At 45.9% G+C, this 25,900-nt stretch overlaps 1 protein-coding gene across 1 annotated transcript in view; it reads left to right on the top strand.

The window, feature by feature from the left end:
• The window catches only part of macrod2 (mono-ADP ribosylhydrolase 2), a 1,271,393-nt gene extending 1,256,303 nt beyond the window's left edge, over positions 1-15,090 (top strand). Inside the window, exons 15-16 of the mRNA XM_055638840.1 lie at positions 6,286-6,339; positions 10,283-15,090. Coding sequence (XP_055494815.1) covers positions 6,286-6,339; positions 10,283-10,296 — 68 coding nt within the window. The 3' untranslated portion in view covers positions 10,297-15,090. The remainder of the gene's footprint in view (positions 1-6,285; positions 6,340-10,282) is intronic.
• Positions 15,091-25,900: the final 10,810 nt, after the last annotated feature.

Below are 25,900 nucleotides of genomic sequence, written 5' to 3'. Positions count from 1 at the left end.
AATTGGCCTCCACTGCCTTCAGTGGCAGAGAATTCCACAGATTCACAACTCTCTGAGTGAAAACATTTTTCTTCATCTCTGTCCTCAATGGCCGACCCCTTATTCTTAAACTGTGACCCCCTGGTTTTGTACTCCCCCAACATCGGCAACATTTTTCCTGCATCGAGCCTGTGCAATCCTTTAAGAATTTTATATGTTTTTACAAGATTCCCTCTCATCCTTCTAAATTCCGGTAAATACAAGCCGTCGACCCATTCTTTCATCATATGTCAGTCCTGCCATCCCGGGAATTAACCTGGTGAACCCACGCTGCACTCTCTCAATAGCAATAATGTCACACAATACTCCAGGTGCGGTTGCAACAGGGCTCTATACAACTGCAGTAGGGCCTCCTTGCTTCTAAACTTAAATACTTTCGCAATGAAGGCCAACATGCCATTGGCTTTCTTCACTGCCTGCTGTACCTGCATGCTTACTTTCAGTGACTGATGTACAAGCACACCCAGGTCTTGTTGCACCTCCCCTTCTCCTAATCTGACACCATTCAGATAATAATCTGTCTTCCTGTTCTTGCCACTAAAGTGGTAACCTCACATTTATCCACATTATACTGCATCTGCCATGCATCTGCCCACTCACCCAACCTATCCAAGTCACCCTGCAGCCTCATAGCATCCGCCTCGCAGCTCAAACTGCCACCCGGCTTTGTGTCATCTGCAAACTTAGAGATGTAAACTAAACTAAACAATTTTCTCCGGGTGGAAATGTCAAATACCTGAGAGCATGGCTTTAAGGTGAGAAGTGCGGATATTGGTCATTTTACACAGAGGGTGGTTGGTGCCTGGAACACGCTGCCAGGGGTGGTGGTGGAGGCTGATACGACAGTGGTGTTTAAGAGGCACTAGACCAAGTGGGAACCGTTGGGTCCCTGTCTCACGAGAGGCCTGGTCCCCCACTGCATCCCGTTCCCCCAACAAAATATTCCACCACTCACCCATAGCCCCCACGGGAGGCCTGGTCCCCATCGCAATCCGTTCCACAACGCAATATTCCACCACTCACCCCGTTTCCCCAACGCAACCCTTTCCCCCAACGCAATATTCCACCACTCACCCACAGCTCCCAACTGTGCCAGGGCCTGCTCATTTCCCCTTATTCACCATCCCTCATTTTAAACTTTAAAAAAATGTAATTGCACTTGCTAGGGCTGCCAGGTCTCAGTGTCCTGGGTTTGCAACATTGTAACGAGCAGGGCTTCAATCCCATTGTGACATCATAGCTGTAACTGCCAATGCAGATGGAAGAAATGTTTCTCAAAGCGGGATTTTGTAAAGTTAAAAATGTGAATAACTTGTAAAATATAACATCAACCTGAACCAAACTTGATACTCTACATCATAGGACAATTGTGAGTAAGGTGGTCCAATAATTGTAGCGCTATCATGTACCGTTTTGACGGAGTTCGGGGCATGAGGGACACGCACGCAGACACGATGAGAGTTGTAGTAATATATAGATGTGGATGTGCAGAGATTGGAGGGATATGGATCACGTGCAGGCAGAGGAGATGGCATCATGGTCGGCACAGATATTGTGGGCTGAAGGGCCTGTTCCTGTACCGTACTGTTCTATAGGTCGACACAAAAAGCTGGAGCAACTCAGCGGGCCAGGCAGCATCACTGGAGAGAAGGAATGGGTGGTGTTTCACGTCGAGACCCTTCTCCAGACCACACTGTTCTATATTCTATGAACCACCCCCGATTCCTTTAAATCTAACCATATCAAAGTGCCCTCGTAAGAAAATAGTAAGGAAAAGACATGCAGTATTAGTATTTTTTTCGTGAGGACTAGAGTATAAAAACAGGGATGTAATGTTGAGGCTTTATAAGCCCTCTGGTCAGACTGCATTTGTAGTATTGTGAGCAGTTTTGGGCCCTGTATCTGAGGAGAGGGTCCAGAGGAGGTTTATAAGAATGACCCCAGGGACGATTACATTAATGTATGATGAGCACTGGGCACTGGGCCTGTACTCGCTGGAGTTTAGGAGGATGAGGGGAGACCTCATTGAAGCTTGCCAAATAGTGACAAGCCTGGATAGATTGAATGTGGAGAGGATGTTTCCACTGGTGGGAGAGTCTAGGACTAAAGGTCACAGCCTCAGAATTAAAGGACGTTCCTTTATGAAGGAGATGAGGAGGAATTTCTTTACTCAGAGGTTGATGAATCTGTGGATTTGTTTTCCACAGAAGGCAGTGGAGGCCAAGTCAATGGATATTTTAAAGGCAGAGATAGATAGACTCTAGATTAGTACGGGTGTCAGAGGTTATGGGGAGACGTCAGGAGAATGGGGTTAGGACGGAGAGATACATCAGCCGTGATTGCAGATTTGATGGGCCGAATGGCCTCATTCTGCTTCTGTCACTAATGAACTTCTGAAGGCACCTCTCACAATTTCTCACAATTAGTCGTGGTTGTTGCAAAGTGAGTGTGTAAAAATTGATTGGAACTAAAGGCATTTTAGAAGTTCTGCGATTTGCATAAATATCATTAGATTGATAATGGGGATTCTAGTCTGGTTTCATTTGGGTCAGATTATTTAGAATGTGCTTGAGATTGTTCAGTATCTCCAATGCCCATGTAATGTTATAAATATTTTATCATCTTTATATCTTGCGTATGGCGTGCTCAGCCTAATATTGTAAGTTCTGTTTGATCTTCTGCTTGTGCACGCTAGGTTGATTGCATTCGTCGAAACAGGGTGGACCACATGAAGGTTGCAATCTCCCACCCCGACATCTTTATATGACATCGATTGTCTCTTTTTCAAATCGGTGGATTTATTTTGAAGCCTCCACTCACAGACCCTTTTACAATTAAAGGCATCTCATTGTGCTATCACTCACCGACTGACTGTGGCAGCACATCGCTATTTATTTCATTGCAACGTATCTTAATCTGCAAGGCATTCATAAGGTCACCTCACAACCTTCATGGTTCAACTGGAAGATGTAGAACATCGGGTCCTACCTTTTCACCCCCATAAATCTAAATAATAATGTCAGTAACATTCCCCTCTGACCGTGACAACTTTCTCCACATTACGACAATCGTCACACATCACGAGCTCTTATAAAGCGGCAGGTTGGCGCAGCGGTAGAGGTGCTACCTTACGGCGCCAGAGACCCGGGTTCAATTCTGTGCTGTCTGTGCGGGGTTTGCATGTTCTTCACGGGCCACCTTTTTACGGTTTAAGAATAAGGGGAAAGGCATTCAGAACGGAGATGAGGAAACACTTTTTCACACAGAGAGTTGTGAGTCTGTGGAATTCTCTGCCTCAGAGGGCGGTGGAGGCCGGTTCTCTGGATGCTTTCAAGAGAGAGCTAGATAGGGCTCTTAAAGATAGCGGAGTCAGGGGATATGGGGAGAAGGCAGGAACGGGGTACTGATTGGGGATGATCAGCCATGATCACATTGAATGGCGGTGCTGGCTCGAAGGGTCGAATGGCCTACTGCATATGGGTTTTCTCTGGGTCCTCCGGTTTCCTCCCACACTCCAAAGATGTGCAGGTCATAAGGGCATAAGGAATGGTAGAATTAGGCCATTCGGCCCATCAAGTCTACTCCACAAGTCAATCATGGCTGATCTAGCTCTCCCTCCTAACCCCATTCTCCTGCCTTCTCCCGATAACCTCTGACACCCGTACTAATCAAGAATCTATCTATCTCTGCCTTAAAAATATCCACTGACGTGGCCTCCACAGCCTTCTGTGGCAAAGAATCCCACAGATTCACCATGTTAATTGGCTTCTGTAGTGTGTAGGATAGAACGCGTGTATGGGTGATGGTTGGTTGGTGTGGACACTTTGGGCTGAAGGGCCTCTTTCCATGCTGTATCTTTAAACTAAACTAAACATCATAAAATGAATGGGAAGGATGCAATCTAATCTTTCACACAGAGAGTGGTGAATCTCTGGAACTCTCTGCCGCAGAGGGTAGTCGAGGCCAGTTCATTGGCTATATTTAAGAGGGAGTTAGATGTGGCCCTTGTGGCTAAGGGGATCAGAGGGTATGGAGAGAAGGCAGGTACGGGATACTGAGTTGGATGATCAGCCACGATCATATTGAATGGCGGTGCAGGCTCGAAGGGCCGAATGGCCTACTCCTGCACCTAATTTCTATGTTTCTATGTTTCTATGTTAATCTTTCAAGAGAGAGCTAGATAGGGCTCTTAAAAATAGTGGAGTCAGGGGCTATGGGGAGAAGGCAGGAACGGGGTACTGATTGTGGATGATCAGCCATGATCACATTGAATGGCGGTGCTGGCTCGAAGGGCCGAATGGCCTACTCCTGCACCTATTGTCTATTGTCTATTGTCTATTGATCCAAATATGTGCAAACGTCTTATTATTTAAACTTATGCTTTGGCCGTTGAGTGGATTTAAGTCGTCTTTGAAGACGTCTCCGTCTCCTCTAGTGAGAAAATCCATGCCGGAGTAGAAAGCTGGTGTTCCCGCAACGATTGAGTGGATCTGCAAAAGGATCCGCCACTCTCATTGCGAACGGGAAAACCAGGAACACATTTCCCTTTTTTTAGATTCACCTTTCATTGTTTCGTCAGCTTCTGCACAAAGTGACATAGTTTCTCTCGAGCTGTTTAATTAGCAGAGGAGTCAAAGCACAATCGTAATGCTCAGTCCGTCCAGTTCAGTAGAAGAGAAAACGTTTGCCAATTTGTACGCTGAACTTGAAAGAAGTCCCTCTGCTTTAATGGGGTCATTAATAGGATGTGAATGACGGAAGAGCCTCTGGTGGATTTAGGTCCCATTTATTCTCCCGAGAGGCCGATGGTAAGTCTTTGTCAGAAGCAATTTCTCTTTAAACTTCTTACCAAGTGCCTGGTGTTTGATGTAAGGCAGCCAACAGATTTCTTCCATCCTTCTGTTCTAATGAAACGAGAGATCAGAAAGATGTGTTTTTTTTGTTTCATTTTGCCCAGCTATGATAAGTGGTTCTTGCGCCTTTTGCTGCTCCCAGCCACGAGCTTAATTACTGAGTGGCAACATCTGATCAAACTTAAAATGCCATGAAGGTTTCAAATATAATTATTAACGCTGGCCTGATCTCTTCCTCGATTCAAATTGATACCCATCGCCCCACTCTTAGAATTTAGGAAGGAACTGCAGATGCTGGTTTGCATCGAAGATGGGCACAGAATGCTGGAGTAACTCAGCGGGGCCAGGCAGCATCTCTGGAGAGAAGGAATGGGTGGTGTTTCGGGTTCAGACTGATGAAGGGTCTCGACCTGAAACATCTCCCATTCCTTCTCTCTGGAGATATGCTGCCTGTCCCGCTGAGTTACTCCAGCATTCTGTGTCTGTCCACTCTTAGAGTCGTAGATGAATGGAAACAGACCATTCGGCCCATCTTGCCCATACCAACAAAGATACCCCATCTAAGCTAGTCCCATCTACAATCAGTCTGAAGAAGGGTCCCAACTCGATATGCCACCTGTGCATGTTTTCCAGAGATGCTGCCTGACCCGCTGAGTTACTCCAGCATTGGTTTCTGTTTTATTGTAAACCGACATCTGCGGTTCACTGTATCTGCAGCTCAGGACCAAGTTTGTGCCTTAATTAATGAAAAATGATCTAGTTCGATGGCTGAGTGGCACAGCGGTAGAGTTGCTGCCTCACAGCGCCAGAGACCCGGGTTCGATCCTGACTATGGGTGCTGTCTGTATGGAATTTGTACGTTCTCCCTTTGACCGTGTGGGTTTTCTCCTGGTGCTCTGGTTTCCTCCCACACTCCAAACACGTACAGGTTTGTAGGTTAATTGGCTTTGGTAAAATTGCAAAATGTCCCTAGTGTGTGTAGGATAGTGTGTGCGGGGACTGCTGGTCGGCATGGACTCGTTGGGCCGAAGGGCCCATTTCCGCGCTGTGTTTCTAAACTAAACTAAACTAAACTAAACATCAGCAGTTCCTTGTATCTACAGCTCAGGACTAAGTTTGTGCTCTAATGAAGGCACAATGAATTAACAATAGACAATTGACAATGGACAATAGGTGCAGTAGTAGGCCATTCGGCCCTTCCAGCCAGCACCACCATTAACTGGGATCATGGCTGATCATCCACAATAAACCAGGGTGTCACAGTGGGAATGGTTCCAATGGAACGCTGGAAAAAGGAGCAGATACATTTTATTTTTAAATTATACACACTGTGAATGACATGCCAGTTATTGAAGAAGTCTAATGTGACTGAATATTGTACAATGTTTTACAGAAGAAGACAAGGATAATACTGACCGTATACCCTATATCGATGAATGTGAAGAAGGTATGGAGACTCTTGTTTTTTTTTTGGAGGAAATGTTAAAAGGGGAATTTAAAAATATAAAATTGGAATACAAAAAAGGATTGTGTACACTCGACAAGAATTCAGTTTTGTTTCGGCCTGAAACGTTGCCTATTTCCAGCGCTCCATAGATGCTGCTGCACCCGCTGAGTTTCTCCAGCACTTTTGTCTATCTAAGAATTCAGTTTGCCGGTTTTCAACATACTTACAGACTAGCTTTGCATCAAAACTAATCTGAAGTCCTAATGTTATTTTAATTGTTCAACTATTTCATACGTAGGATTTGTTAAAAAGACAGCATAGAACATTGGACAGAACAGCACAAGAACAGGCCCTTTGGCCCACAATGTATGTGCTGAACATGATGAAGAGACTAACTCTGATTTGCCCATTATCCTTCCATTCCCTACATATTCATATGCATATCCGCCAGTCTCTTAAATGCTTTTTCCTATCTGCCTCAATCATCATCCCTTGTGGCTCCCCCTCTCACCTTAAAGCGATGCCCTCTTGTATTTATTTTTTTCCATTCTGGGCAAAAGACTCTGACTGTTTACCCTATCTACACCTCTCATAATTGTACGTACTTCAACCAGGTTCCCCTCTCAACCTCTGGCATTCCAGAGAAAACAATCCAAGTCTTGGCCAACCTCTCCCTGGAGCTCACACCCTGTGGTTCTAAGCTGTCTTTAATCATTTCTTCCATCGAACGTGTCTAAAGACAGGCGGTTCGATGTGTTACTAACACCTATGAGAGAGAAGCGAGTGTTACCAAACTTCTGAATTCACTGGTTGGGGTGGAACCCTCTCCAAGACAGACGTGAAGCTCACTGTTTGACCTGTTTTTACAAAATGTTAAATAGCCAGCTCGACATAGATTACCAAACCTACAACAAACCCAAACCTATTAGGAACATTTGATCCAATTTGAGATACCGGCTCCCGACAGATGTGTGCAGCAATTCATTCTTCCCCCGCACAATTAAAGCATGGAACAGTCTTCACCCTACCATAGTTACCCAACCAGACGCAACTAAATTTAAGGTAGCTCTCTTTCTCCAAGAACCCTTTTTTGCTTAACTCCACCCTCCGCCACCTCCAGTTTAAATTCCATTTGGAATATTTTTGGAGGACCAGGAAACCAAGAACCAAGACAACCCCCTGATCCAGGCATCGCTCTGGTAAACCACCTCTGCACCTTGTCCAAAGCCTCCACATCCTTCCTATAACAAGGTGACTAGGCATGCACTCAGTGCTCCGAATGCAGCCTGACCAATGCCCTCTAAAGCAGAGAACGGATGCTTAAGATGTTATCCATTGAAAAAAACATTCTACTGGTGCACCGCCATTTTGATCCCGTTTGGTCTGCAGAATGAATGGATAAATGAATGAGTGTATGAATTCATGTTCATAAGTGATAGGAGCAGAATTAGGCCATTCGGCCCATCAAGTCCACTCCGCCATTCAATCATGGCTGATCTATCTTTCCCTCTCAACCCCATTCTCCTGCCTCCTCCCCTTAACCTCTGACACCAAGAATCCATCCATCCTCACCTTAAAAACATCCACTGACGTGGCCTCCACAGCTGCCTTCTGTGGCAAAGAATTCCACAGATTCACCACCCTTGTGGATGAGCGGATGAACGAATGGATGAATGGATCACAGTGGGAACACAGTTGATTCCGCTGTGTGGGGATGTTTATGTTGAACTCTTATCGTGTGTTGTGTTATTTTTTATTCGTATGGCTAATTCAATAGTAATTCAAATCTCACTGTACAAATTGGTGCATGTGACAATAAAAAAAAAAATTTTTTTAATTATTTTTATTCGAAGCAATTGTACAGGGATAAAACATTCGGCATCTAAAATGATACAATTATTGTACAGCTTCAAGTTTAACCTTTTAACCTGAAAATAAGAGAAAAGAAGAGAGAAAGAAGAGAGGGGAAAAGGTGGGACGTGAAAAGATAGCTCGAAAAAGCACATAGAGAAGACCCCTAGACCACCAAAGTAGTGTGGCCAAAAAGTGAATGAAGGTATAAGAGAGGAAAAAAGAAAAAATGAAAGTGGAGATATACCTGCCCCATATCCCCCACCACCCACCTCACCCAACAAAGAATCGGATTTAAATTTAAATTTGTGTTATGCCATATTATCCTTGTAAGAATTCGGTGAAGGGTGCCCATGTCTTGAAAAATTGATCTGGTTTTTCGGCCAAGACAAGCCTAATATTTTCCACTTGTAGGGTCTCGGACATGTTTGTAATCCACATCTTCACAGTAGGGACTGATGTGACAATAAATGGAACTTGAACTGGAACTTGATACTTTTATCAGATACTTTATCAGATTGGTTCTGAGGAGTGGACGTCTAACGTTAAATCCCAAAGACTCCATTCTTTGCGCTTTTCCTGGACTTGCGGTTGAAACGGCCCTCAATCACACAAGATTGATGAGGCATTTGCTACCACTGTGTTCAGCCGAGTTCTACTCTGGTATACGTTTCAGCTATTCACCCTGAAACCTCAGCTTGTAAACACGGGACCAAATTGTCCATTTACCCACCAAATCATCAGACATCTCAACTATGGTGTAAGGCAAAGTTACACTTTAAATCAATGCTCTTCAGGGAGCACCTTTGTATATATTAAATAAGATGCACCTTAGAGAGAATGTTATCGGGATGCATCACAGCTCGGATTGGGAACAGCTCCATCCAAGGCCGCCAGAAATTGCAGCGGATTGTGGACGCAGCCCAGACCGTCGCACACGAGCCAACCTCACTTCCATTGACTCCATCTACACCTCACGCTGCCTCGGCAAGGCCAGCAGCATCATCAATGATGTGCCTCACCCCGGCCACTCCCTCTTCTCCCCTCTCCCATCAGGCAAAAGGTCTAGAAGTGTGAAAATGCCCACCTCCAGATTCAGGGACATCCTGCCACAACCAGAGAGCAGTGCTGAAAAACCATCTATCTTATTGGTGACCCTCGGACTATCCTTTAAGAAAGAACTGCCGATACTGGAGAAATCGAAGGTAGACAAAAATGCTGGAGAAACATAGAAACATAGAAAATAGAAATTAGGTGCAGGAGTAGGCCATTCGGCCCTTCGAGCCTGCCCCGCCATTCAATATGATCATGGCTGATCATTCAACTCAGTATCCCGTACCTGCCTTCTCTCCATACCCTCTGATCCCCTTGGCCACAAGGGCCACATCTAACTACCTCTTAAATATAGCCAATGAACTGGCCTCGACTACCCTCTGTGGCAGAGAGTTTCAGAGATTCACCACTCTCTGTGTGAAAAAAGTTCTTCTCATCTTGGTTTTAAAGGATTTCCCCCTTATCCTTAAGCTGTGACCCCTTGTCCTGGACTTCCCCAACATCGGGAGCAATCTTCCTGCATCTAGCCTGTCCAACCCCTTAAGAATTTTGTAAGTTTCTATAAGATCCCCTAAATTCTCCTAAATTCTAGAGAGTACAAGCCGAGTCTATCCAGTCTTTCTTCATAAGACAGTCCTGACATCCCAGGAATCAGTCTGGTGAACCGTCTCTGCACTCCCTCTATGGCAATAATGTCCTTCCCCAGATTTGGAGACCAAAACTGTACGCAATACTCCAGAAACTCAGTGGGCAAGGAAGCATCTATGGAGCGAAGGAATAGGTAACGTTTCAGGTCGAGACCCTTCTTCTGTCTTCAGTTCTCCAGCATTTTTGTCTACCTCGGACTATCCTTGATCGGACTTTGTTGGTTTAACCTTGCATTAAACGTTATTCCCATATCATGTATCTGTACGCTGTAAGTGGCTCGATTGTAATCGTGTATTGTCTAAACCATTGACTGGTTAGCGTGCAACAAAAGCTTTCTACTGTACCTCGGGACACGTGACGCTAAATCTAATTTGTTTCTTGTCTTCAACAGAAAGTGGACAATGAAGACTATGTGTGACTAAGGGAAGACCCATTGGTGTCTTTGAAGACAAGCTGTACCACTTTAGACCTCCAAGAAGGCAAATGGTACAATTTTGTGCTGGAGTTTAGATAGCCACTTAATTCAGTTTTGTGTACAAAATTCTGAGTTGCATTCTGTTTTGTAATTGTGTTATTGAAGGGAATATTTTGGCCTGAGGACGTGCTTCTAAATCATATTTTGACTGGCTGGAGCTGTTGTTTTATGGGTCAATAGAGCTTTGATCTTCACACCAGATGAGTGAGACGTGTTCACCTTTGTCACACCGGGAATATTACGCTTCTGACTATTCACAAAATAAAGAACGGACACTAAAGCCTCCGACAACGACACGACCAACATCGCAAGTTCGCGAATGGGATTGGAGCTTGCAATGACTTTGTAAATGTTGACACAGTATCAATCTATCGATGTTCTGCTACCAACACTGACCTGAGTGTGGATGATAGGAATATCACAATCTTTGAGGCAATTCAAATCTTTTTTTTGATCTCTTTTCTTTGCCAATTCCTTGACGTTCCAGTGGTTTGGCCTGCTCTGCATCGACGAGACCAAGTGCAGAACGCTGAAAACCTGCTCTCGATCCACCAAGGCCTGCTGGAACTCCCAGACCAACCATTATCACTACCCTTCCCCTTCCCATTTCCATTCCTGTACTGACCTTAGGCACAAAAAGCTGGAGTCTTCTTCTGATGTGTGGTGTGCACAGCCTAAGCACGCCGGGTTGATTGCATTCGTCGAAACAGGGCGGACCACGTGAAGGTTGCAATCTCCCACCCCAATGCTGGAGTAACTCAGCAGGACAGGCAGCACCTCTGGAGAGAAGGAACAGGTGACGTTTCGGGTCGAGACCCTCCTTCACACTGAGTCTGGAAGGGCCTCGACCCGAAAGGTCGCCCATTCCTTCTCTCCAGAGATGCTGCCTGTCCCGCTGAGTTACTCCAGCATTTTGTGTCTATCCTCCCCCTTCCCAGTTCTCCGACCAGTCGGACTGTCCTCGTTTACATTTGTTGTCACCTCCTCCAGGCTAACAGGGTCCAGGGTCTCGACCCGAAACGTCATCTCATTCTTTTCCTCCAGAGATGCTGCCTGTCCCACTGAGTCCCACAGCATCCTGTGTCTCAGATTCTCAGCCTGAAACGAACAAATAGAAAAAGCGTAGCAATGGTTCAAACGTGTCGTTAATCCCAGAGGGACATTTTTCACTCCACTACTGACATATAGCAGTCAATGACAACACTCATATTTTCTCCCTGCCGCTCTTTTACTTGAACTCCTTTAGCTCATTCAACCTTTTGCTTCCAACTGACACAGATCGCCACACTGGTCCAATTTTCATCGCCTTCCCCATCTGCTGATGAACTCATTGCCGCAGAACGCTGTTTCAGCTCAGTTTAGTTTATTGTCACGTGTACCGAGGTACAGTGAAAAGCTCTTGTTGTGGAGGCCAAGTCAATAGATATTTTTAAGGCAGAGATAGATAGATTCTTGATTAGCACTTTCTTTGGATACTTTCAAGACAAAGCTAGCTAGGGCTCTTGAAGATAGCGGTGTCAGGGGATATGGGGAGAAGGCAGGAACGGGGTACTGATTGGGGATGATCTGCCATGATCACATTGAATGGCGGTGCTGGCTCGAAGGGCTGAATGGCCTACTCCCTGCATCTATTGTCTATTATCTATTGTCTATTGTATGGGGTTATGGGGAGAAGGCAGGAGAATAGGGTTGAGAGGGGAAGATAGATCAGCCATGATTGAATGGTGGAATAGACTTGATGGGCCGAATGGCCTGATTCTGCTCCTATCTCTTTAGAACAACGGTGTACGAACAATTTCGAATTAATTCAGCTGCCTCACCACAAACCTTGGCATTCCCAAATACAAACTTCCCCAAGTCACTTTCTTCCCTCCTTGTTTAAGGCTCCTGTAAGTCTAACCTCACGTTAATGTTTAGTTCATCCATCCTAAGTGGGCGGTCACGGTGGCGCAGCGGTAGAGTTGCTGCCTTACATCGAATGCAGCGCCGGAGACCCGGGTTCAATCCCGACCACGGGTGCCGCCTGTACGGAGTTTGCACGTTCTCCCCGTGACCTGCGTGGGTTTTTTCACCGAGATCTTCGGTTTTCTCCCACACTCCAAAGACGTACAGGTTTGTAGGTTAATTGGCTTGGTAAATGTAAAAAATTGTCCCTAGTGTGTGTAGGATAGTGTTTGTGTGCGGGGATCGCTGGTCGGCGCGGACCCGGTGGGCCGAAGGGCCTGTTTCCGTGCTGTATCTCCAAACTAAACTATACTAAAGCGGCAAGTAGGCCTCAAAATTATTCCAGTGTGGCATCTGATGACATTTCTCGACACTACAGCCAAGCTTTTGTTGCTAATGTTTAAATCTTTGTTAAATTAAGCTCTGGTGTGAAGAACGCACAACTCAGCCTTTGAAAAGGACAGTCAGTATTTATTTTGCCTGCATGATATTGGCCAGCCAGCTGAATATTTTCAGCATTTTGTTTCGTCTATGACTTCCTCTATTGTGTGATTTTTCTTTTCCTTATCTCACAAGACTGTACTGGAGGATAACATACTGCTGGTGGTAAACTAAAAATAATTCAGGCTGCACGCATTGACATTAGCCACTGCTATTAGCGGGAAATGTTAACAAAATATATGAATAAACATTGTTTGAAAATCATCATTTTTCACAGGGGAAAGAAGCAATTTCAAAAAGACCGGAGAAAAGCAGCTCAGTGGTGCAGTGGATAGAATCCACTCCACCATTCAATCATGGCTGATCTCTGCCTCCTAACCCCATTCTCCTGCCTTCTCCCCATAACCCTTGACACCCGTTCTAATCAAGAACTTGTCTATCTCTGCCTTAAAAATATCCACTGACTTGGCCTCCACTGCCCTCTGTGGCAATGAGATCCACAGATTAACTTACCCTCCGACTAAAGAAGTTCCTTCTCACCTCCTTTCGGAAAAGAGCGCCCTTTAATTCTGAACTCAGACTTAGTGTATTAGATACTCGGTCCAGAGGGAGGAGAGGTTCTTGCTGTGAATGTCCTGGGATGGGGCTGGAGTCAAATAAAGATACTAGACGGAGCTGCAATTTTCCGGCCATGATGAGAGTTGGTAGCAGTTCTATTTACTGTGAAGGTGCCACAGTGGCGCAGTTGGTAGAGATGCTGCCTCACAGCGCAAGAGATCCAGGTTCAGTCCTGACCTCGAGTGCTGTCACTCGATGAGTGAGGATCTCATTGAAACATATAAGATTATTAAGGCTAGAGGCAGGAAACATGTTCCCGATGTTGGGGGAGTCCAGAACCAGGGGCCACACAGTTTAAGAATAAGAGGTAAACCATTTAGAACGGAGACGAGGAAACGCTTTTTCACACAGAGTTGTGAGTCTGTGGAATTCTCTGCCTCAGAGGGTGGTGGAGGCTGGTTCTCTGGGTACTTTCAAGAGAGAGCTAGATAGGGCTCTTAAATATAGCGGAGTCAGGGGATATGGGGAGAAGGCAGGAACGGGGTACTGATTGGGGATGATCAGCCATGATCACATTGAATGGCGGTGCTGGCTCTAAGGGCCGAATGGCCTACTGTTGCACATATTGTCTATTGTCTATTGTCAGTGTGGTGTTCGCATTAGGGTTTTGTCCAGCTGTGGTTTCCTCCCACAACGTGTTTGTAGGTTAATTAGTCCTCTGTAAAATTGCCACTTGTGTGCCGGGGATGAGGGGGTGGGGGAGGTGCGGTAACACAGAACCAGAGCGAGCTGGCGATCGTTGATCGGCGTGGACTCGGGGCGATCCAATCAATCAATGTGTCGAACGATGATCTGTGAGCAGATTGGGCAAATCTCCACACCCTGGCTCACTACAAACCAGTCGTTGGGCAGTTCAGTAATGTTGCAGGTTTTGCTGCTGGGATCCACCAGATTTCAGTGCTCGCTTCTATAGACTGAGGCTTGAATAATCCACAATATCTTGTCCGCTGTGGCCACTCTCAGAACAACCTCTACTCCTGTGCCTCATAACCATATAACCATATAACAATTACAGCACGGAAACAGGCCACCTCGGCCCTACAAGTCCATGCCGAACACATTTTTTTCCCCTTAGTCCCACCTGCCTGCACTCGTACCATAACCCCCCATTCCCTTCTCATCCATATGCCTATCCAATTTATTTTTAAATGATACCATGAATTTTGATAGTTTCCCTTCAATAACTACAATGACTTTTCTCACGGCCTACAAGTATTTTCCCCAATTTGACAAGGAGTACTCCAAGCCTGCACCTGTTTAGTTTAGTTTAGTTTAGAGATGCAGCGCAGACACAAGCCTTTCGGCCCACCGAGTCCACACCAACCAGCGATCCCCGCACACTGGCACTATCCTATGCACACTAGGGACAATTTACATTTATACCAAGCCGATTAGCCTACAAACCTGCACGTCTTCGTAGTGTGGGAGGAAACCGGAGCGCCCGGAGAAAATCCACGCAGGTCACGGGGAGAACGTACAAACGCCATACAGACAGCACCCGTAGTCGGGATCGAACCTGGGTCTCCGGCGCCGTGAAGCGGCAACTCTACCGTTCATGAAGTTTGATTGTTTTCCAAATTTCTTCCCAATCATTTTTCCCAATTATTTTCCCAAATTGACGAGAAGTAAAGAATTTGGCATGAAGATAGACGCAAAATGCTGGAGTAACTCAGCGGGAACAGACAGGCAGCATCTCTGGAGAGAAGGAATAGGCGATGTTTCGGGGTCGAGACCCTTCTTCGGAAACTGAAGAAGTCTGAAGAAGGGTCTCGACCCGAAACGTCACCCGTTCCTTCTCTCCAGAGATGCTGCCTGTCCCGCTGAGTTACTCCAGCAGTTTGTGTCTATCTTCGATTTAAACCAGCATCTGCAGTTCCTTTTTTAAATAAAGCATTAGTTGGGCCAGAGTGAATATCAATGGAGAAAGCAAACCCAGAAAGAACCTTCACAGTGGTTACCTGGGTCGATTCCTTGTGATACACACCTGGATACCTGGTGTAAGGTGTGAAACTCGAATGATAAATCATATGCAAAGCGTGTAGCAAATTTGTACGCCACTTTACATCGCTGATATAAAACGTCTAGACACTAAGCTAGAGTTTACCCAGGAAAACAACTCATCTTATCTGTGTGAAAATAAGCACACAGTGCTGGAGTAACTCAGCTGGGTAAGGCAGCACCTCTAGAGAACATTGGATAGGTGACGTTTTGGAATGAGACCCTTCGGGGTCTGAAGAAGGCTCCCGAACTGAAACGTCACCTTGTTCGGGAGCCGTGTTCCCCGATCATGGGTGCTGCCTCACAGCGCCAGAGACCCAGGTTCGATCCTGACCACAGGTGCTGTCTGTACGGAGTTTGTACGTTCTCTCCGTGACCCCGTGGGTTTTCTCCTGGTGCTCCGGTTTCCTCCCACATTCCAAAGATGCATAAGTTCATCGGTTAATTGGCTTTGGTTTAATTGTAAATTGCCCCTCGTGTGTGTAGGATAGTGTTGGTGTACAGTGTTTTAATATATGTAGCTTAGTTTAGTTAATTGTCACGTGTACCGAGGTACAGTGAAAAGCTTTTTGTTCGGATACGCTGGGCTGAAGGGCACGTTTCTGCGCTCTATTTCCAAAGTCAAGTCTAAAGTCTATTGTTGCTGCCTGACCCGCTGATTTACTCCAGTACTTTGTGTCTTTTTTGTAAACCAGCATCTGCAGTTCCTTGTGTCTAATCTCATCTGGAACCTGGTTTCCAAAACCTACTGTTCAAAACTCTAGACTCTGTTGAATCTGCGACGGAAATGTTTAGAACACACTCTTTCTTGACTTTATGCATCTTCTAACACTACCCATGGCAGTGCATGCTTGCCTTTGCTCCAGACCACGTTTAGATAGCTGTCTTACTTTTGTTAGACATCTCTCCTTCCTCTTATGCTTTCAGACATTGCCTTATCTGATGGTTATGTGATCTAGTAACTGCCGGTTGTTGCTTATGAAACTGGAACTAAATTGATCAAATTGGACACAACCTTGCTGACTTACTGCTGTGTGTTAACTCATTAACTAGTCAACATTACTTATTGAACAAACGTTTTTTTGTTTCTCTCTCTCTTATTCTCTATGTGCCATGAATTTTGGGATGTAATCAATAGAAAACGATGCCTTCACATTATGTCTGTGAAATAAAATGAACTGTCATAGCATTTGGAAAGACACGCCTCCTCAATTATTTTCTCGGTTTGACTTATTTAAAGATGGACACAAAATGCTGGAGTAACTCAGCGGGACAGGCAGCATCTCTGGAGAGAAGGAATAGGTGACCCTTCTTCAGACCCAATACATCACCTATTCCTTTTTCCCGGAGATGCTCTCTGACCCGCTGAGTTACTCCTGCATTTTGAATGAATGAATGAATGAATAAGTTTATTGGCCAAGTATTCACATACAAGGAATTTGCCTTGGTGCTCCGCCCGCAAGTGACAACATGACATACAGTGACGGTTAGGAATGACACATAAAACATTAAACATTAATAATAAAACATTATTGATTAAAAACATGTGAATTAAATAAAATACCAGAGCAAATGGAGGCTACAGATTTTTAGTTATTGAGTAGAGCTACTACTCGTGGAAAAATAACTGTTTTTATGTCTGGCTGTGGCAGCTTTGACAGTCCGGAGTCGCCTTCCATGAGGAAAGCGATTCAAAACGTTGAATTGAATTGAATAAAATTTATTGGCCAAGTATGTACACATACAAGGAATTATCCTTTGCTTTGTTCGCAAGTAACAACACGATATTCAGTAGACAATTAAAAATATAATGTTATAGCAACATAGAAACATAGAAAATATGTGCAGGAGGAGGCCATTCGGCCCTTCGAGACAGCACTGCCATTCATTGTGATCATGGCTGATCGTCCCCCATCAATAACCCGTGCCTGCCTTCTCCCCATATCCCTTGACTCCACTAGCCCCTAGAGCTCTATCTAACTCTCTCTTAATTCCATCCAGTGACTTGGCCTCCACTGCCCTCTGTGGCAGGGAATTCCACAAATTCACAACTCTCTGGGTGAAAACGTTTATTCTCACATCAGTCTTAAATGGTCTCCCCTTTATTCTAAGACTGTGGCCCCTGGTTCTGGACTCGCCCAACATTGGGAACATTTTTCCTGCATCTAGCTTGTCCAGTCCTTTTATAATTTTATATGTTTCTATAAGATCGCCCCAGCGCAGAGGGAGAAGAGGAGGGAAGAGACTGCAGACCTAAGACTTTTGCCTCCATCACAGTGAGGAGATGCTGGGTGGGCTCACTGTGGTGGATGTTAATATGTGTTTATTGTTGTTTTATTGTATTATATGTATCACTGCTGCAATTTTGTTCAGACTTCGGTCTGAATGACAATAAAAGGCTATCTATCTAAGATTCCCCCTCATCCTTCTAAACTCCAGTGAAAACAAGTCTAGTCTTTTCAATCTTTCCTCATATGACAGCCCCGCCATCCCAGGGATCAATCTCGTGAACCTACGCTGCACTGCCTCAATCACAAGGATGTCCTTCCTCAAATTAGGAGACCAAAACTGTACACAATACTCCAGATGTGGTCTCACCGGAGCCCTATACAACTGCATTATAATTGAAACATGTGACGAATGAAATCAAATACCAGAGCAAAAGGAGGCTACAGACTTTTGGCTGTTGAGTAGCCTCTGCTTAGATCCCTATTTCATATTTTCTGCTTCACCTTGAACCTATTTCCTCTGGCCCTTCATTCCCCAACTCTGGGCAAAAGATGCAAGCAAGTGGATAATTCAGGAAGACCCTGTTAGCTGATGATCTGAAAGCATTGACAATTCTACCTTGATATAGTCACCTTTATATAATCTATTATGCGACAAGAAACGATACAATGCAAATTTATTCGTCACATGCACCAACTAAGGCGCAGTGAAATGAATTTGCCAGCAGCGATACAATTTAAAAAATAACACACAATACACAATAGAATTCAACACAAACATCCACCACAGCATTCTTCACGGTGGTGGAAGGCAACAAAGTTCAGCCAGTCCTCCTCCTTTGTTCACCCGTGGTCGGGGCCACTAAACCCTCCGTAGTCGCCGCTATGGACCGCCCGATGATCAGGTCCTCTCGTCGGGATGATCCAAACTTGTTTTCTGCATCTTGCTTCTTGTAACCCTGTCCAAATCTCATGACCATCATGGATGCTCATTTATGGCCTGGAACACACCTTCAGTCCAGGCCTGAAACATCTCCTATCCAAAACAAATTTGACAAGATTGCTTAAAAATAAAGAGTTTCAGGGAAAGGTTTACTGGGTTACTGGCCTTAGTATCTGGGAAAATCCCCCAAAGTCAAGAGTGTTTAACATAGAAACATAGACAATAGTTGCAGGAGGAGGCTATTCAGCCCATCGAGCCAGCACCGCCATTCAATGTGATCATGGCTGATCAATCAAAATCAGTACCCAGTTCCTGCCTTCTCCCCATATCCCTTGATTCTGTTAGTCCTAAGAGCTCTACCTAACTCTCTCTTGAAAGCATCCAGAGATGCGGCCTCCACTGCCTTCTGTGACAGAGAATTCCACAGATTCACAACTCTCTGGGTGAAAACGTTTTCCCCCATCTGAGTCCTAAATACCCCTTAAACTGTGTGACCTCTGGTTCTGGACTCCCCCAACATTGGGAACATTTTTCCTGTATCAAGCCTGTCCAAACCTTTAAGAATTTTATATGTCATATGTCCCTACAATGGAACAATGAAATTCTTACTTGTAGCAGCTTGACAGGCTCATTAATATGGTATCGTCAAAAATGCAATTGTACACAGATAAACATATAATAATCAACAATACACTAAACTGATAACAGAGCAACATCACAGCCTGTAGTACATCCATATACACTTCCTATACTTTAGGGTCTGCGGAGCGGAGCGGGCGGCGCCGACTTTAACATCGGGCGCCTGGGAGCTCCAACCCGGTGCGTCCCTGTCGGCTTCGGAAGCCGACAATCCCCTGCTAGGAAGCGGCCGTTCCAGGTGGCCCAGCCGCTGTGAGGACTCTCCCGACGCCGGGGCAACTCCAACCGGCCAGAACGGCCAGGAACATCGGGCCTCCGTAGAGGCAATAGCGGTGGCCTCAATAACTGTGGGGGGATGATTTTTTTTGTATGTAGTTACTATGTTAGTCTGTGTCCAAGATGGCTGTCGGAAGGGAGAGTGGACGCTGGCGTGCTTTAGCTGCCGCTGCTCTCTCTTCACATTGTGTTTTTGATTTTGTATCTTTGGAGCGATTTCTATCTTTAATTTGTATATTGATGATGTCCTTATTATTTATTTTTCTCCGACTATATGTTTTTTTTCTCTTCTGTTAATCTCTGTAAGGTGTCCTTGAGATTTGAAAGGCGCCCGAAAATAAAATTTATTATTATTATTATTATTATTATTTAGACTTCCCACCAAGTCCGGCCGACCAGCGATCACTAGCACTCTGCTGCACACACTAGGGAAAATGTACAAGTTTATCAAAGTCCATTAACCCGTAAATCTGTACGTCTTTGGAGTGTGGGAGGAAACCGGAGCTCCCGGAGAAAACCCACGTGGTCACAGGGAGAACGTGCAAACTCTGTACAGACAGCACCCGTAGTCAGGATTGAACCGGGGTCTCTGGCGCTGTGAGGCAGCAACTCTACCCATTGTGCCACCAGAAAAGCACCAGAGAACTGGCCTCCACCGCCCTCTGAGGCAAAGAATTCCACAGACTCACCACTCTCTGTGAGAAAAAGTGTTTCCTCGTCTTGTTCTGGACTCCCTCAACATCGGGAACATGTTTCCTGCTTCTAGCGTGTCCAAAGCCTTAATAATCTTATATGTTTCAATAAGATATCCTCTCATCCTTCTAAACTACAGAGTACACGGCCAGCCGCTCCATTCTATCAGCATATGTTGATAGAATTGATAGATGACAGTCCTGCCATCCTGCGAATTAGCAAGTGATAAAAATCCCTCCGTTCCCTGCATGTCCATGTGCCTATCCAAAAACCTCTTGAATGCCACTGTTGTATCTGCCTCCACCACCACCCATGGCAGCGCGTTCCAGGCACCCACCACAACTACTCTGTGTAAAGAAACCTGCCTTAGCCAAAGTTGAAAGGGATATATGACAAGCAACTTGTGGAGTTAAGGCCCCGGTCAGTGGTGATGTCATTGAATGATGAACCTGATTTAAAGGCCTAAATGACCTCCAGCCCACTATCCCATTGAAAGCCTTAAGCAAATTTTTTAGCAAGCAATTATGTTTTTAATCGTGAATGGAAGCTGGCTTTATACTTTACAATTAGCTTGGTAAACAAAGACTGGTGAAGAAGCTATTCAGAGCTGGGTCTGAGGGCATGTTTGTCTGCCCCCGTGTGTAAGTTGTGCAAAGCCAGGCTCTCTTTCATCGCAACGCTCCATGAATAAGATGCAGCGTCTGCTCATTCACTGCTTTGTGCAGTTGCCGGGAATCCAAAGCAGCTCTAAGCTTCTTACCGTAATTGGGAGCCGGCAGAGAAAGATTTGCAAAAGGAAAACCGCCTGCTTTTGCCGAGTTGGATGAGGACACCAACCATTTTCCTTTTTGTTTTCTTGCCCGAATGAACGGTAAGCAGTAATAATCTCACATGTTGCTTTTGTAAATCTAACTCTGTTTACTTAGATGTGACGAGTATCAGGCTATTAAACACCGCAACCTTAAAATAAGCTCTGAACTATATCGACTTGGGGACATTAATTTTGACTTTGTACAACTATCTATTTATTTGTCTGTTTCTTTTATTATATACTGAACTTCCCTTTGGTGTTTATTATGAGTTTTACAGAGTACTATGTTTATATATCTGTTATGCTGCTGCAAGTAAGGATTTCACTGTTCCGTTCCATTTGGGAACAACTCCATCCAAGACCGCAAGAAATTGCAGGGAATTGTGGACGCAGCCCAGACCATCACACAAACCAACCTCCTCTCCATTGACCCCATCTACACCTCACGCTGCCTCGGCAAGGCCAGCAGCACAATCAATGACGTGTCGCACCCTGTCCACTCCCTCTTCTCCCCTCTCCAAATTGGGCAAAATGTACAGAAGTGTGAAAACACACACCTCCAGATTCAGGGGCAGTTTCGTCCCAGCTGTTATCAGGCAACTGAATTATCCTACCACAACCAGAAAGTAGTCCTGAACTACTATCTACCTCATTGGTGACCCTTGTACTATCTTTGATCGGATTTTGCTGGCTTTACCTTGCACTAAACGTTATTCTCTTATCATGTATCTGTACAATGAACTGCAATCATGTATTGTCTTTCCGCTGACTGGTTAGCACGCAGCAAAAGCTTTTCACTGTACCTCGGTACACGTGACAATAAACTAAACTAAACTAAACATGCAGTTAGAGATTACGTGGGCATTGCTTTGCAAAGACATACAGTTTAACCGTTTCCTCCATGAGATGTTTTGGCATAGTAATTTGCTTACTCTGAGTAAGCAACTGTATTAGTAGTGTTTTATTAGTCCCCAGTCTCCCTTGGCTTCCATAGTTCACACAAGTTATAGGAGTAGAATTAGGCCATTCGGCCCATCCAATCCACTCCGCCATTCAACCATGGCTGATCTCTGCCTCCTGCTCCCATTATCCTGCCTTCTCCCCATAACCCTTGACAACCGTCCTAATCAAGAATTTGTCTGTCTCTGCCTTAAAAATATTGACTGACGGCCTCCACTGCCCTCTGTGGCAACGAGTTCCACAGATAAACTACCCTAACATAGAACAGTACAGCACAGGAATGGGCCCTTTGGCCTACAATGCCTACAATGTCTGGGCCCTTGGGCCTACAATGTCTGGGCCCTTTGGCCTACAATGGGCCCTTCGGCCTACAACGAACATGAATCCATGTTAAAGTAATCTAATTTGCCTGCATGTGATCCACATCCCTCTATTCCCTGCATATCCATGTGCCGATCTGAAAGCCTGTTAAACACCACTATCATTTGTGCCTTCACCACCACCCCTGGCAGGGCATTCCAGGCCCTCACCAACTGCTCCTCACTGGGAATAATTAAACATTGATGTGTGGTGGCCTTGTGGAAGGTCCCTGCTCAGTTTGACGGGCACCTACCCTCCACTCGGGTAACATATCCACTTCCTGAACAATGGCAAATAGAGTCACACTGCACAGAAACAGGCCCTTCGGCCTAACTCATCCACGCCCCATCTATGATAGTCCCATTTGCCCACATTTGTCTCATTCTCTCCGGACCTTGCCTATCCATGTATATGTCCAAATGTCTTTTAAACGTTGATATTGTATTAGCCTCAACCACCTCCTCTGGCAACTCTCCCATAGCAACTTTAAGGGCCTGTCCCACGAGCATGCGACTCTATGCGGCAAGCGCGACCTAACGTGGTCGCTTGAGCCGTACGGCCTCGCGGGGCCGGTCCCACTTCGATCGCCGGAGCCGTATGGAGTTGTGCGGAGCTGGTCCCGACATCTGTCATTGTCCAACAATTCCGCGTGCAACGGCCTGCCGGCCCGCAGCCACATTGAGGCCGTACGCAGCGTCTCAACGCCGTACGCAGCGTCTTGACGGGATAGGCCTAGCGCGAACTTCCCGCGGACTTCGCTCGAACTTCACGTCAACTCGTACGGGATCACTCGACCTCCGCGCGGCCCCCGCTTCCGGTTTGGTCGCGCTTGCCGCATGCAGTCGCATGCTCGTGGGACCGGCCCTTTACACTAGTTCTATGTTATCCCACTTTCTCATCCGCTCCCTACACACTAGGGGGCAATACACAGAGGGCCAATTAACCTACAGACTAGCACGTCTTTGGGGTGTGGGACGAAACTGGAGCACCCGCAGGAAACCCACGCGGGTCACAGGGAGAACGTGCAAACACCACACAGACAGCACCTGAGGTCAGTATTGAACCCGGCTCTCCGGCACTGGGAGACAGCAGCTCTACCCGCTGCACCATTTTCTCACCTGACCTACAGCTGTCCCCCAGCAATTGCTTTCTCTTTATTTCAGCTGCATTTGTACCATTTTGCCTCGTGCTATCTGCTATCTTCATAAGTTCATAAGATTTCAGAACAGAATAAAGGCCCAGCAAGTCCACTCCACCATTCAATCGTGGTTGATCTATCTCTCCCTCCTAACCCCATTCTCCTGCCTTCTCCCCGTAACCCCTGACATCCATATTAATCAAGAATCTAGAGAGACGTGTTTTCAGCTCCAGCAGAACAACTTCTAATCTTGTGTGTGGACTCAACAAGAATCTATCTATATCTGCCTTACAGATATATCCAATGACTTGGCCTCCACAGCCTTCTGTGGCAATGAATTCCACAGATTCACCACCCTCTGACTAAACAAATGTCTCCTCATTCTCTTCCGAAAGGAACATCCTTTAATTCTGAGGCTGCGCCCTCTGGTCCTAGACTCTCCTGTCACCGTGTTCTCTCCCACACAAAACCCTTCCCTCTGTTTCTGCTTCGAAACAATGAGTCATACCAAGAATAACACATTTTGGGTTAAATCCTATTTGAAATGACCTAGAGAATGAATAGAGTGATACAGCATGGACACAGGCCCTTCGGCCCAACTAGCCCACACCAGCCAACATGTCCCAGCTACACTAGTCCCACATCCCTCCAAACCTGTTCTATCCATGTCTAACTGCTTCTGAAACATTGGGGTGATCCCAGCCTCAACTACCTCCTCTGGCAGCTCGTTCCATACACCCACCAACCTATGTGTGAAAAAGTTACCCCTCAGATTCCCATCAAATCTTTTCCCCTTTTACCTTGAACGGATGTCCTCTGGTCCTCGAGTCCCCTGCTCTGGGCAAGAGACTCTGTGTATCTACCCGATCGATTCCTCTCATGGAATACCTATGTTGGAATAACGACTGTTGAGGGCTTGGACACGTTAGAGGCAGGAAACATGTTCCCTATGTTGGGGGAGTCCAGAACCAGGGGCCACAGTTTAAGAATAAGGAGTAAGCCATTTAGAACGTACACGAGGAAACACTTTTTCTCACAGAGAATGGTGAGTCTGTGGAATTCTCTGCCTCAGAGGGCGGTGGAGGCAGGTTCTCTGGATGCTTTCAAGGGAGAGCTAGATAGGGCTCTTAAAAATAGCGGAGTCAGAGGATACGGGTAGAAGGCAGGAACAGGGTACTGATTGTGGATGATCAGCCATGATCACATTGCATGGCGGTGCTGATTCGAAGGGCCGAATGGCTCCTCCTGCACCTATTGTCTATTGTCTATTGATTGCAGAACCAGCCAATTTACCTCAACTAACACCCTCCTCCGTCTATCAGAGCTGGCCCTTATGCAGAAGGGTCTCGACCCGAAACGTCACCCCTTCCTTCTCTCCAGAGATGCTGTCTGTCCCGCTGAGTTACTCCAGTATCTATCTATTTTTGAATCGCAGAAGGCAAGATGAAAAACGAATGCAAGCCTGCACACATGGTTTAAAAGCCTTGCCCATGTTATCTTTGTGGAGATCACAGCGGACTCTTTATAAGATATCAGCATGATTGCACATTTTATTCCACTAACGCAGACGTATTAACTCAGAACAAGTGCTTGCTATTAAGATGTCAGCTGCGATCACTCCTTCCTCTGGCACACAACTTTTTTGGTTCAACTAACACTCCAGAGATTTTAAGAACAGACTCTATCCTGATGCTTCAGTACAATACTGAGAGAATCCTAGACTCCCGGAGGAATCGTTTCATAAATGGGTTTATAAATCGAGGCCTAGTTTCTCTGCCCTCAAAATCACTACTTTTTGAAGACCAATTTCTCACTATTTTTTCCTCTCTTTAATGCTCTAATTTTCAGTAACTTCATCTAAACACTACCCCCTCCCTCCCTCCTTGCCCCACCCTAGTTCCTTGCCCCTCCCTCCTTGCCCTACCCTAGTTCCTTGCCCCCTTCCACTGTTCCTTGCCCCCTACCACTGTGGAGCGACACGGTGGTGCAGCGGTAGAGTTGCTGCCTCACGGCGCCAGAGACCCTGGTTCGATCCCGACTACGGGTGCTGTCCGTACGGAGTTTGTACGTTCTCCCCACGTGACCCGCGTGGGTTTTCTCCGGGCGCTCCGGTTTCCTCCCACACTCCAAAGACTTTGCAGGTTTGCAGGTTAATTAACTTTTGGTAAGTTTGTAAACTGTCCCTGGTGTGTGTAGGATTGTGCTAGTGTACGGGGTGATCGCTGGTCGGCGCGGACTCGGTGGGCCGAAGGGCCTGTTTCCCCGCTGTATCTCTAGCCTAAAGTCCAGTCGCTTTATCAGTTCTAACGTTCTCAACATTGTTTCTCTTGAGATCACACCTTCACATGGACCTACCAGGCACCGATGCTGCCAGAGCTCATTGTTGCCGGACTTGATGGTACTGGTCTTTTCCTGGTCTTTTTCTCATCACCTGTTGTTCATCTTCCCCCCCCCCCCCCCCCCCCCTCCACCCCCCTCCACCCCC

The sequence above is a fragment of the Leucoraja erinacea genome, chromosome 8, assembly GCF_028641065.1.
Source record: "Leucoraja erinacea ecotype New England chromosome 8, Leri_hhj_1, whole genome shotgun sequence".
In the NCBI taxonomy this organism is placed as follows: Eukaryota; Metazoa; Chordata; class Chondrichthyes; order Rajiformes; family Rajidae; genus Leucoraja; species Leucoraja erinaceus.
This window is presented reverse-complemented; position numbering and strand designations above follow the sequence as displayed.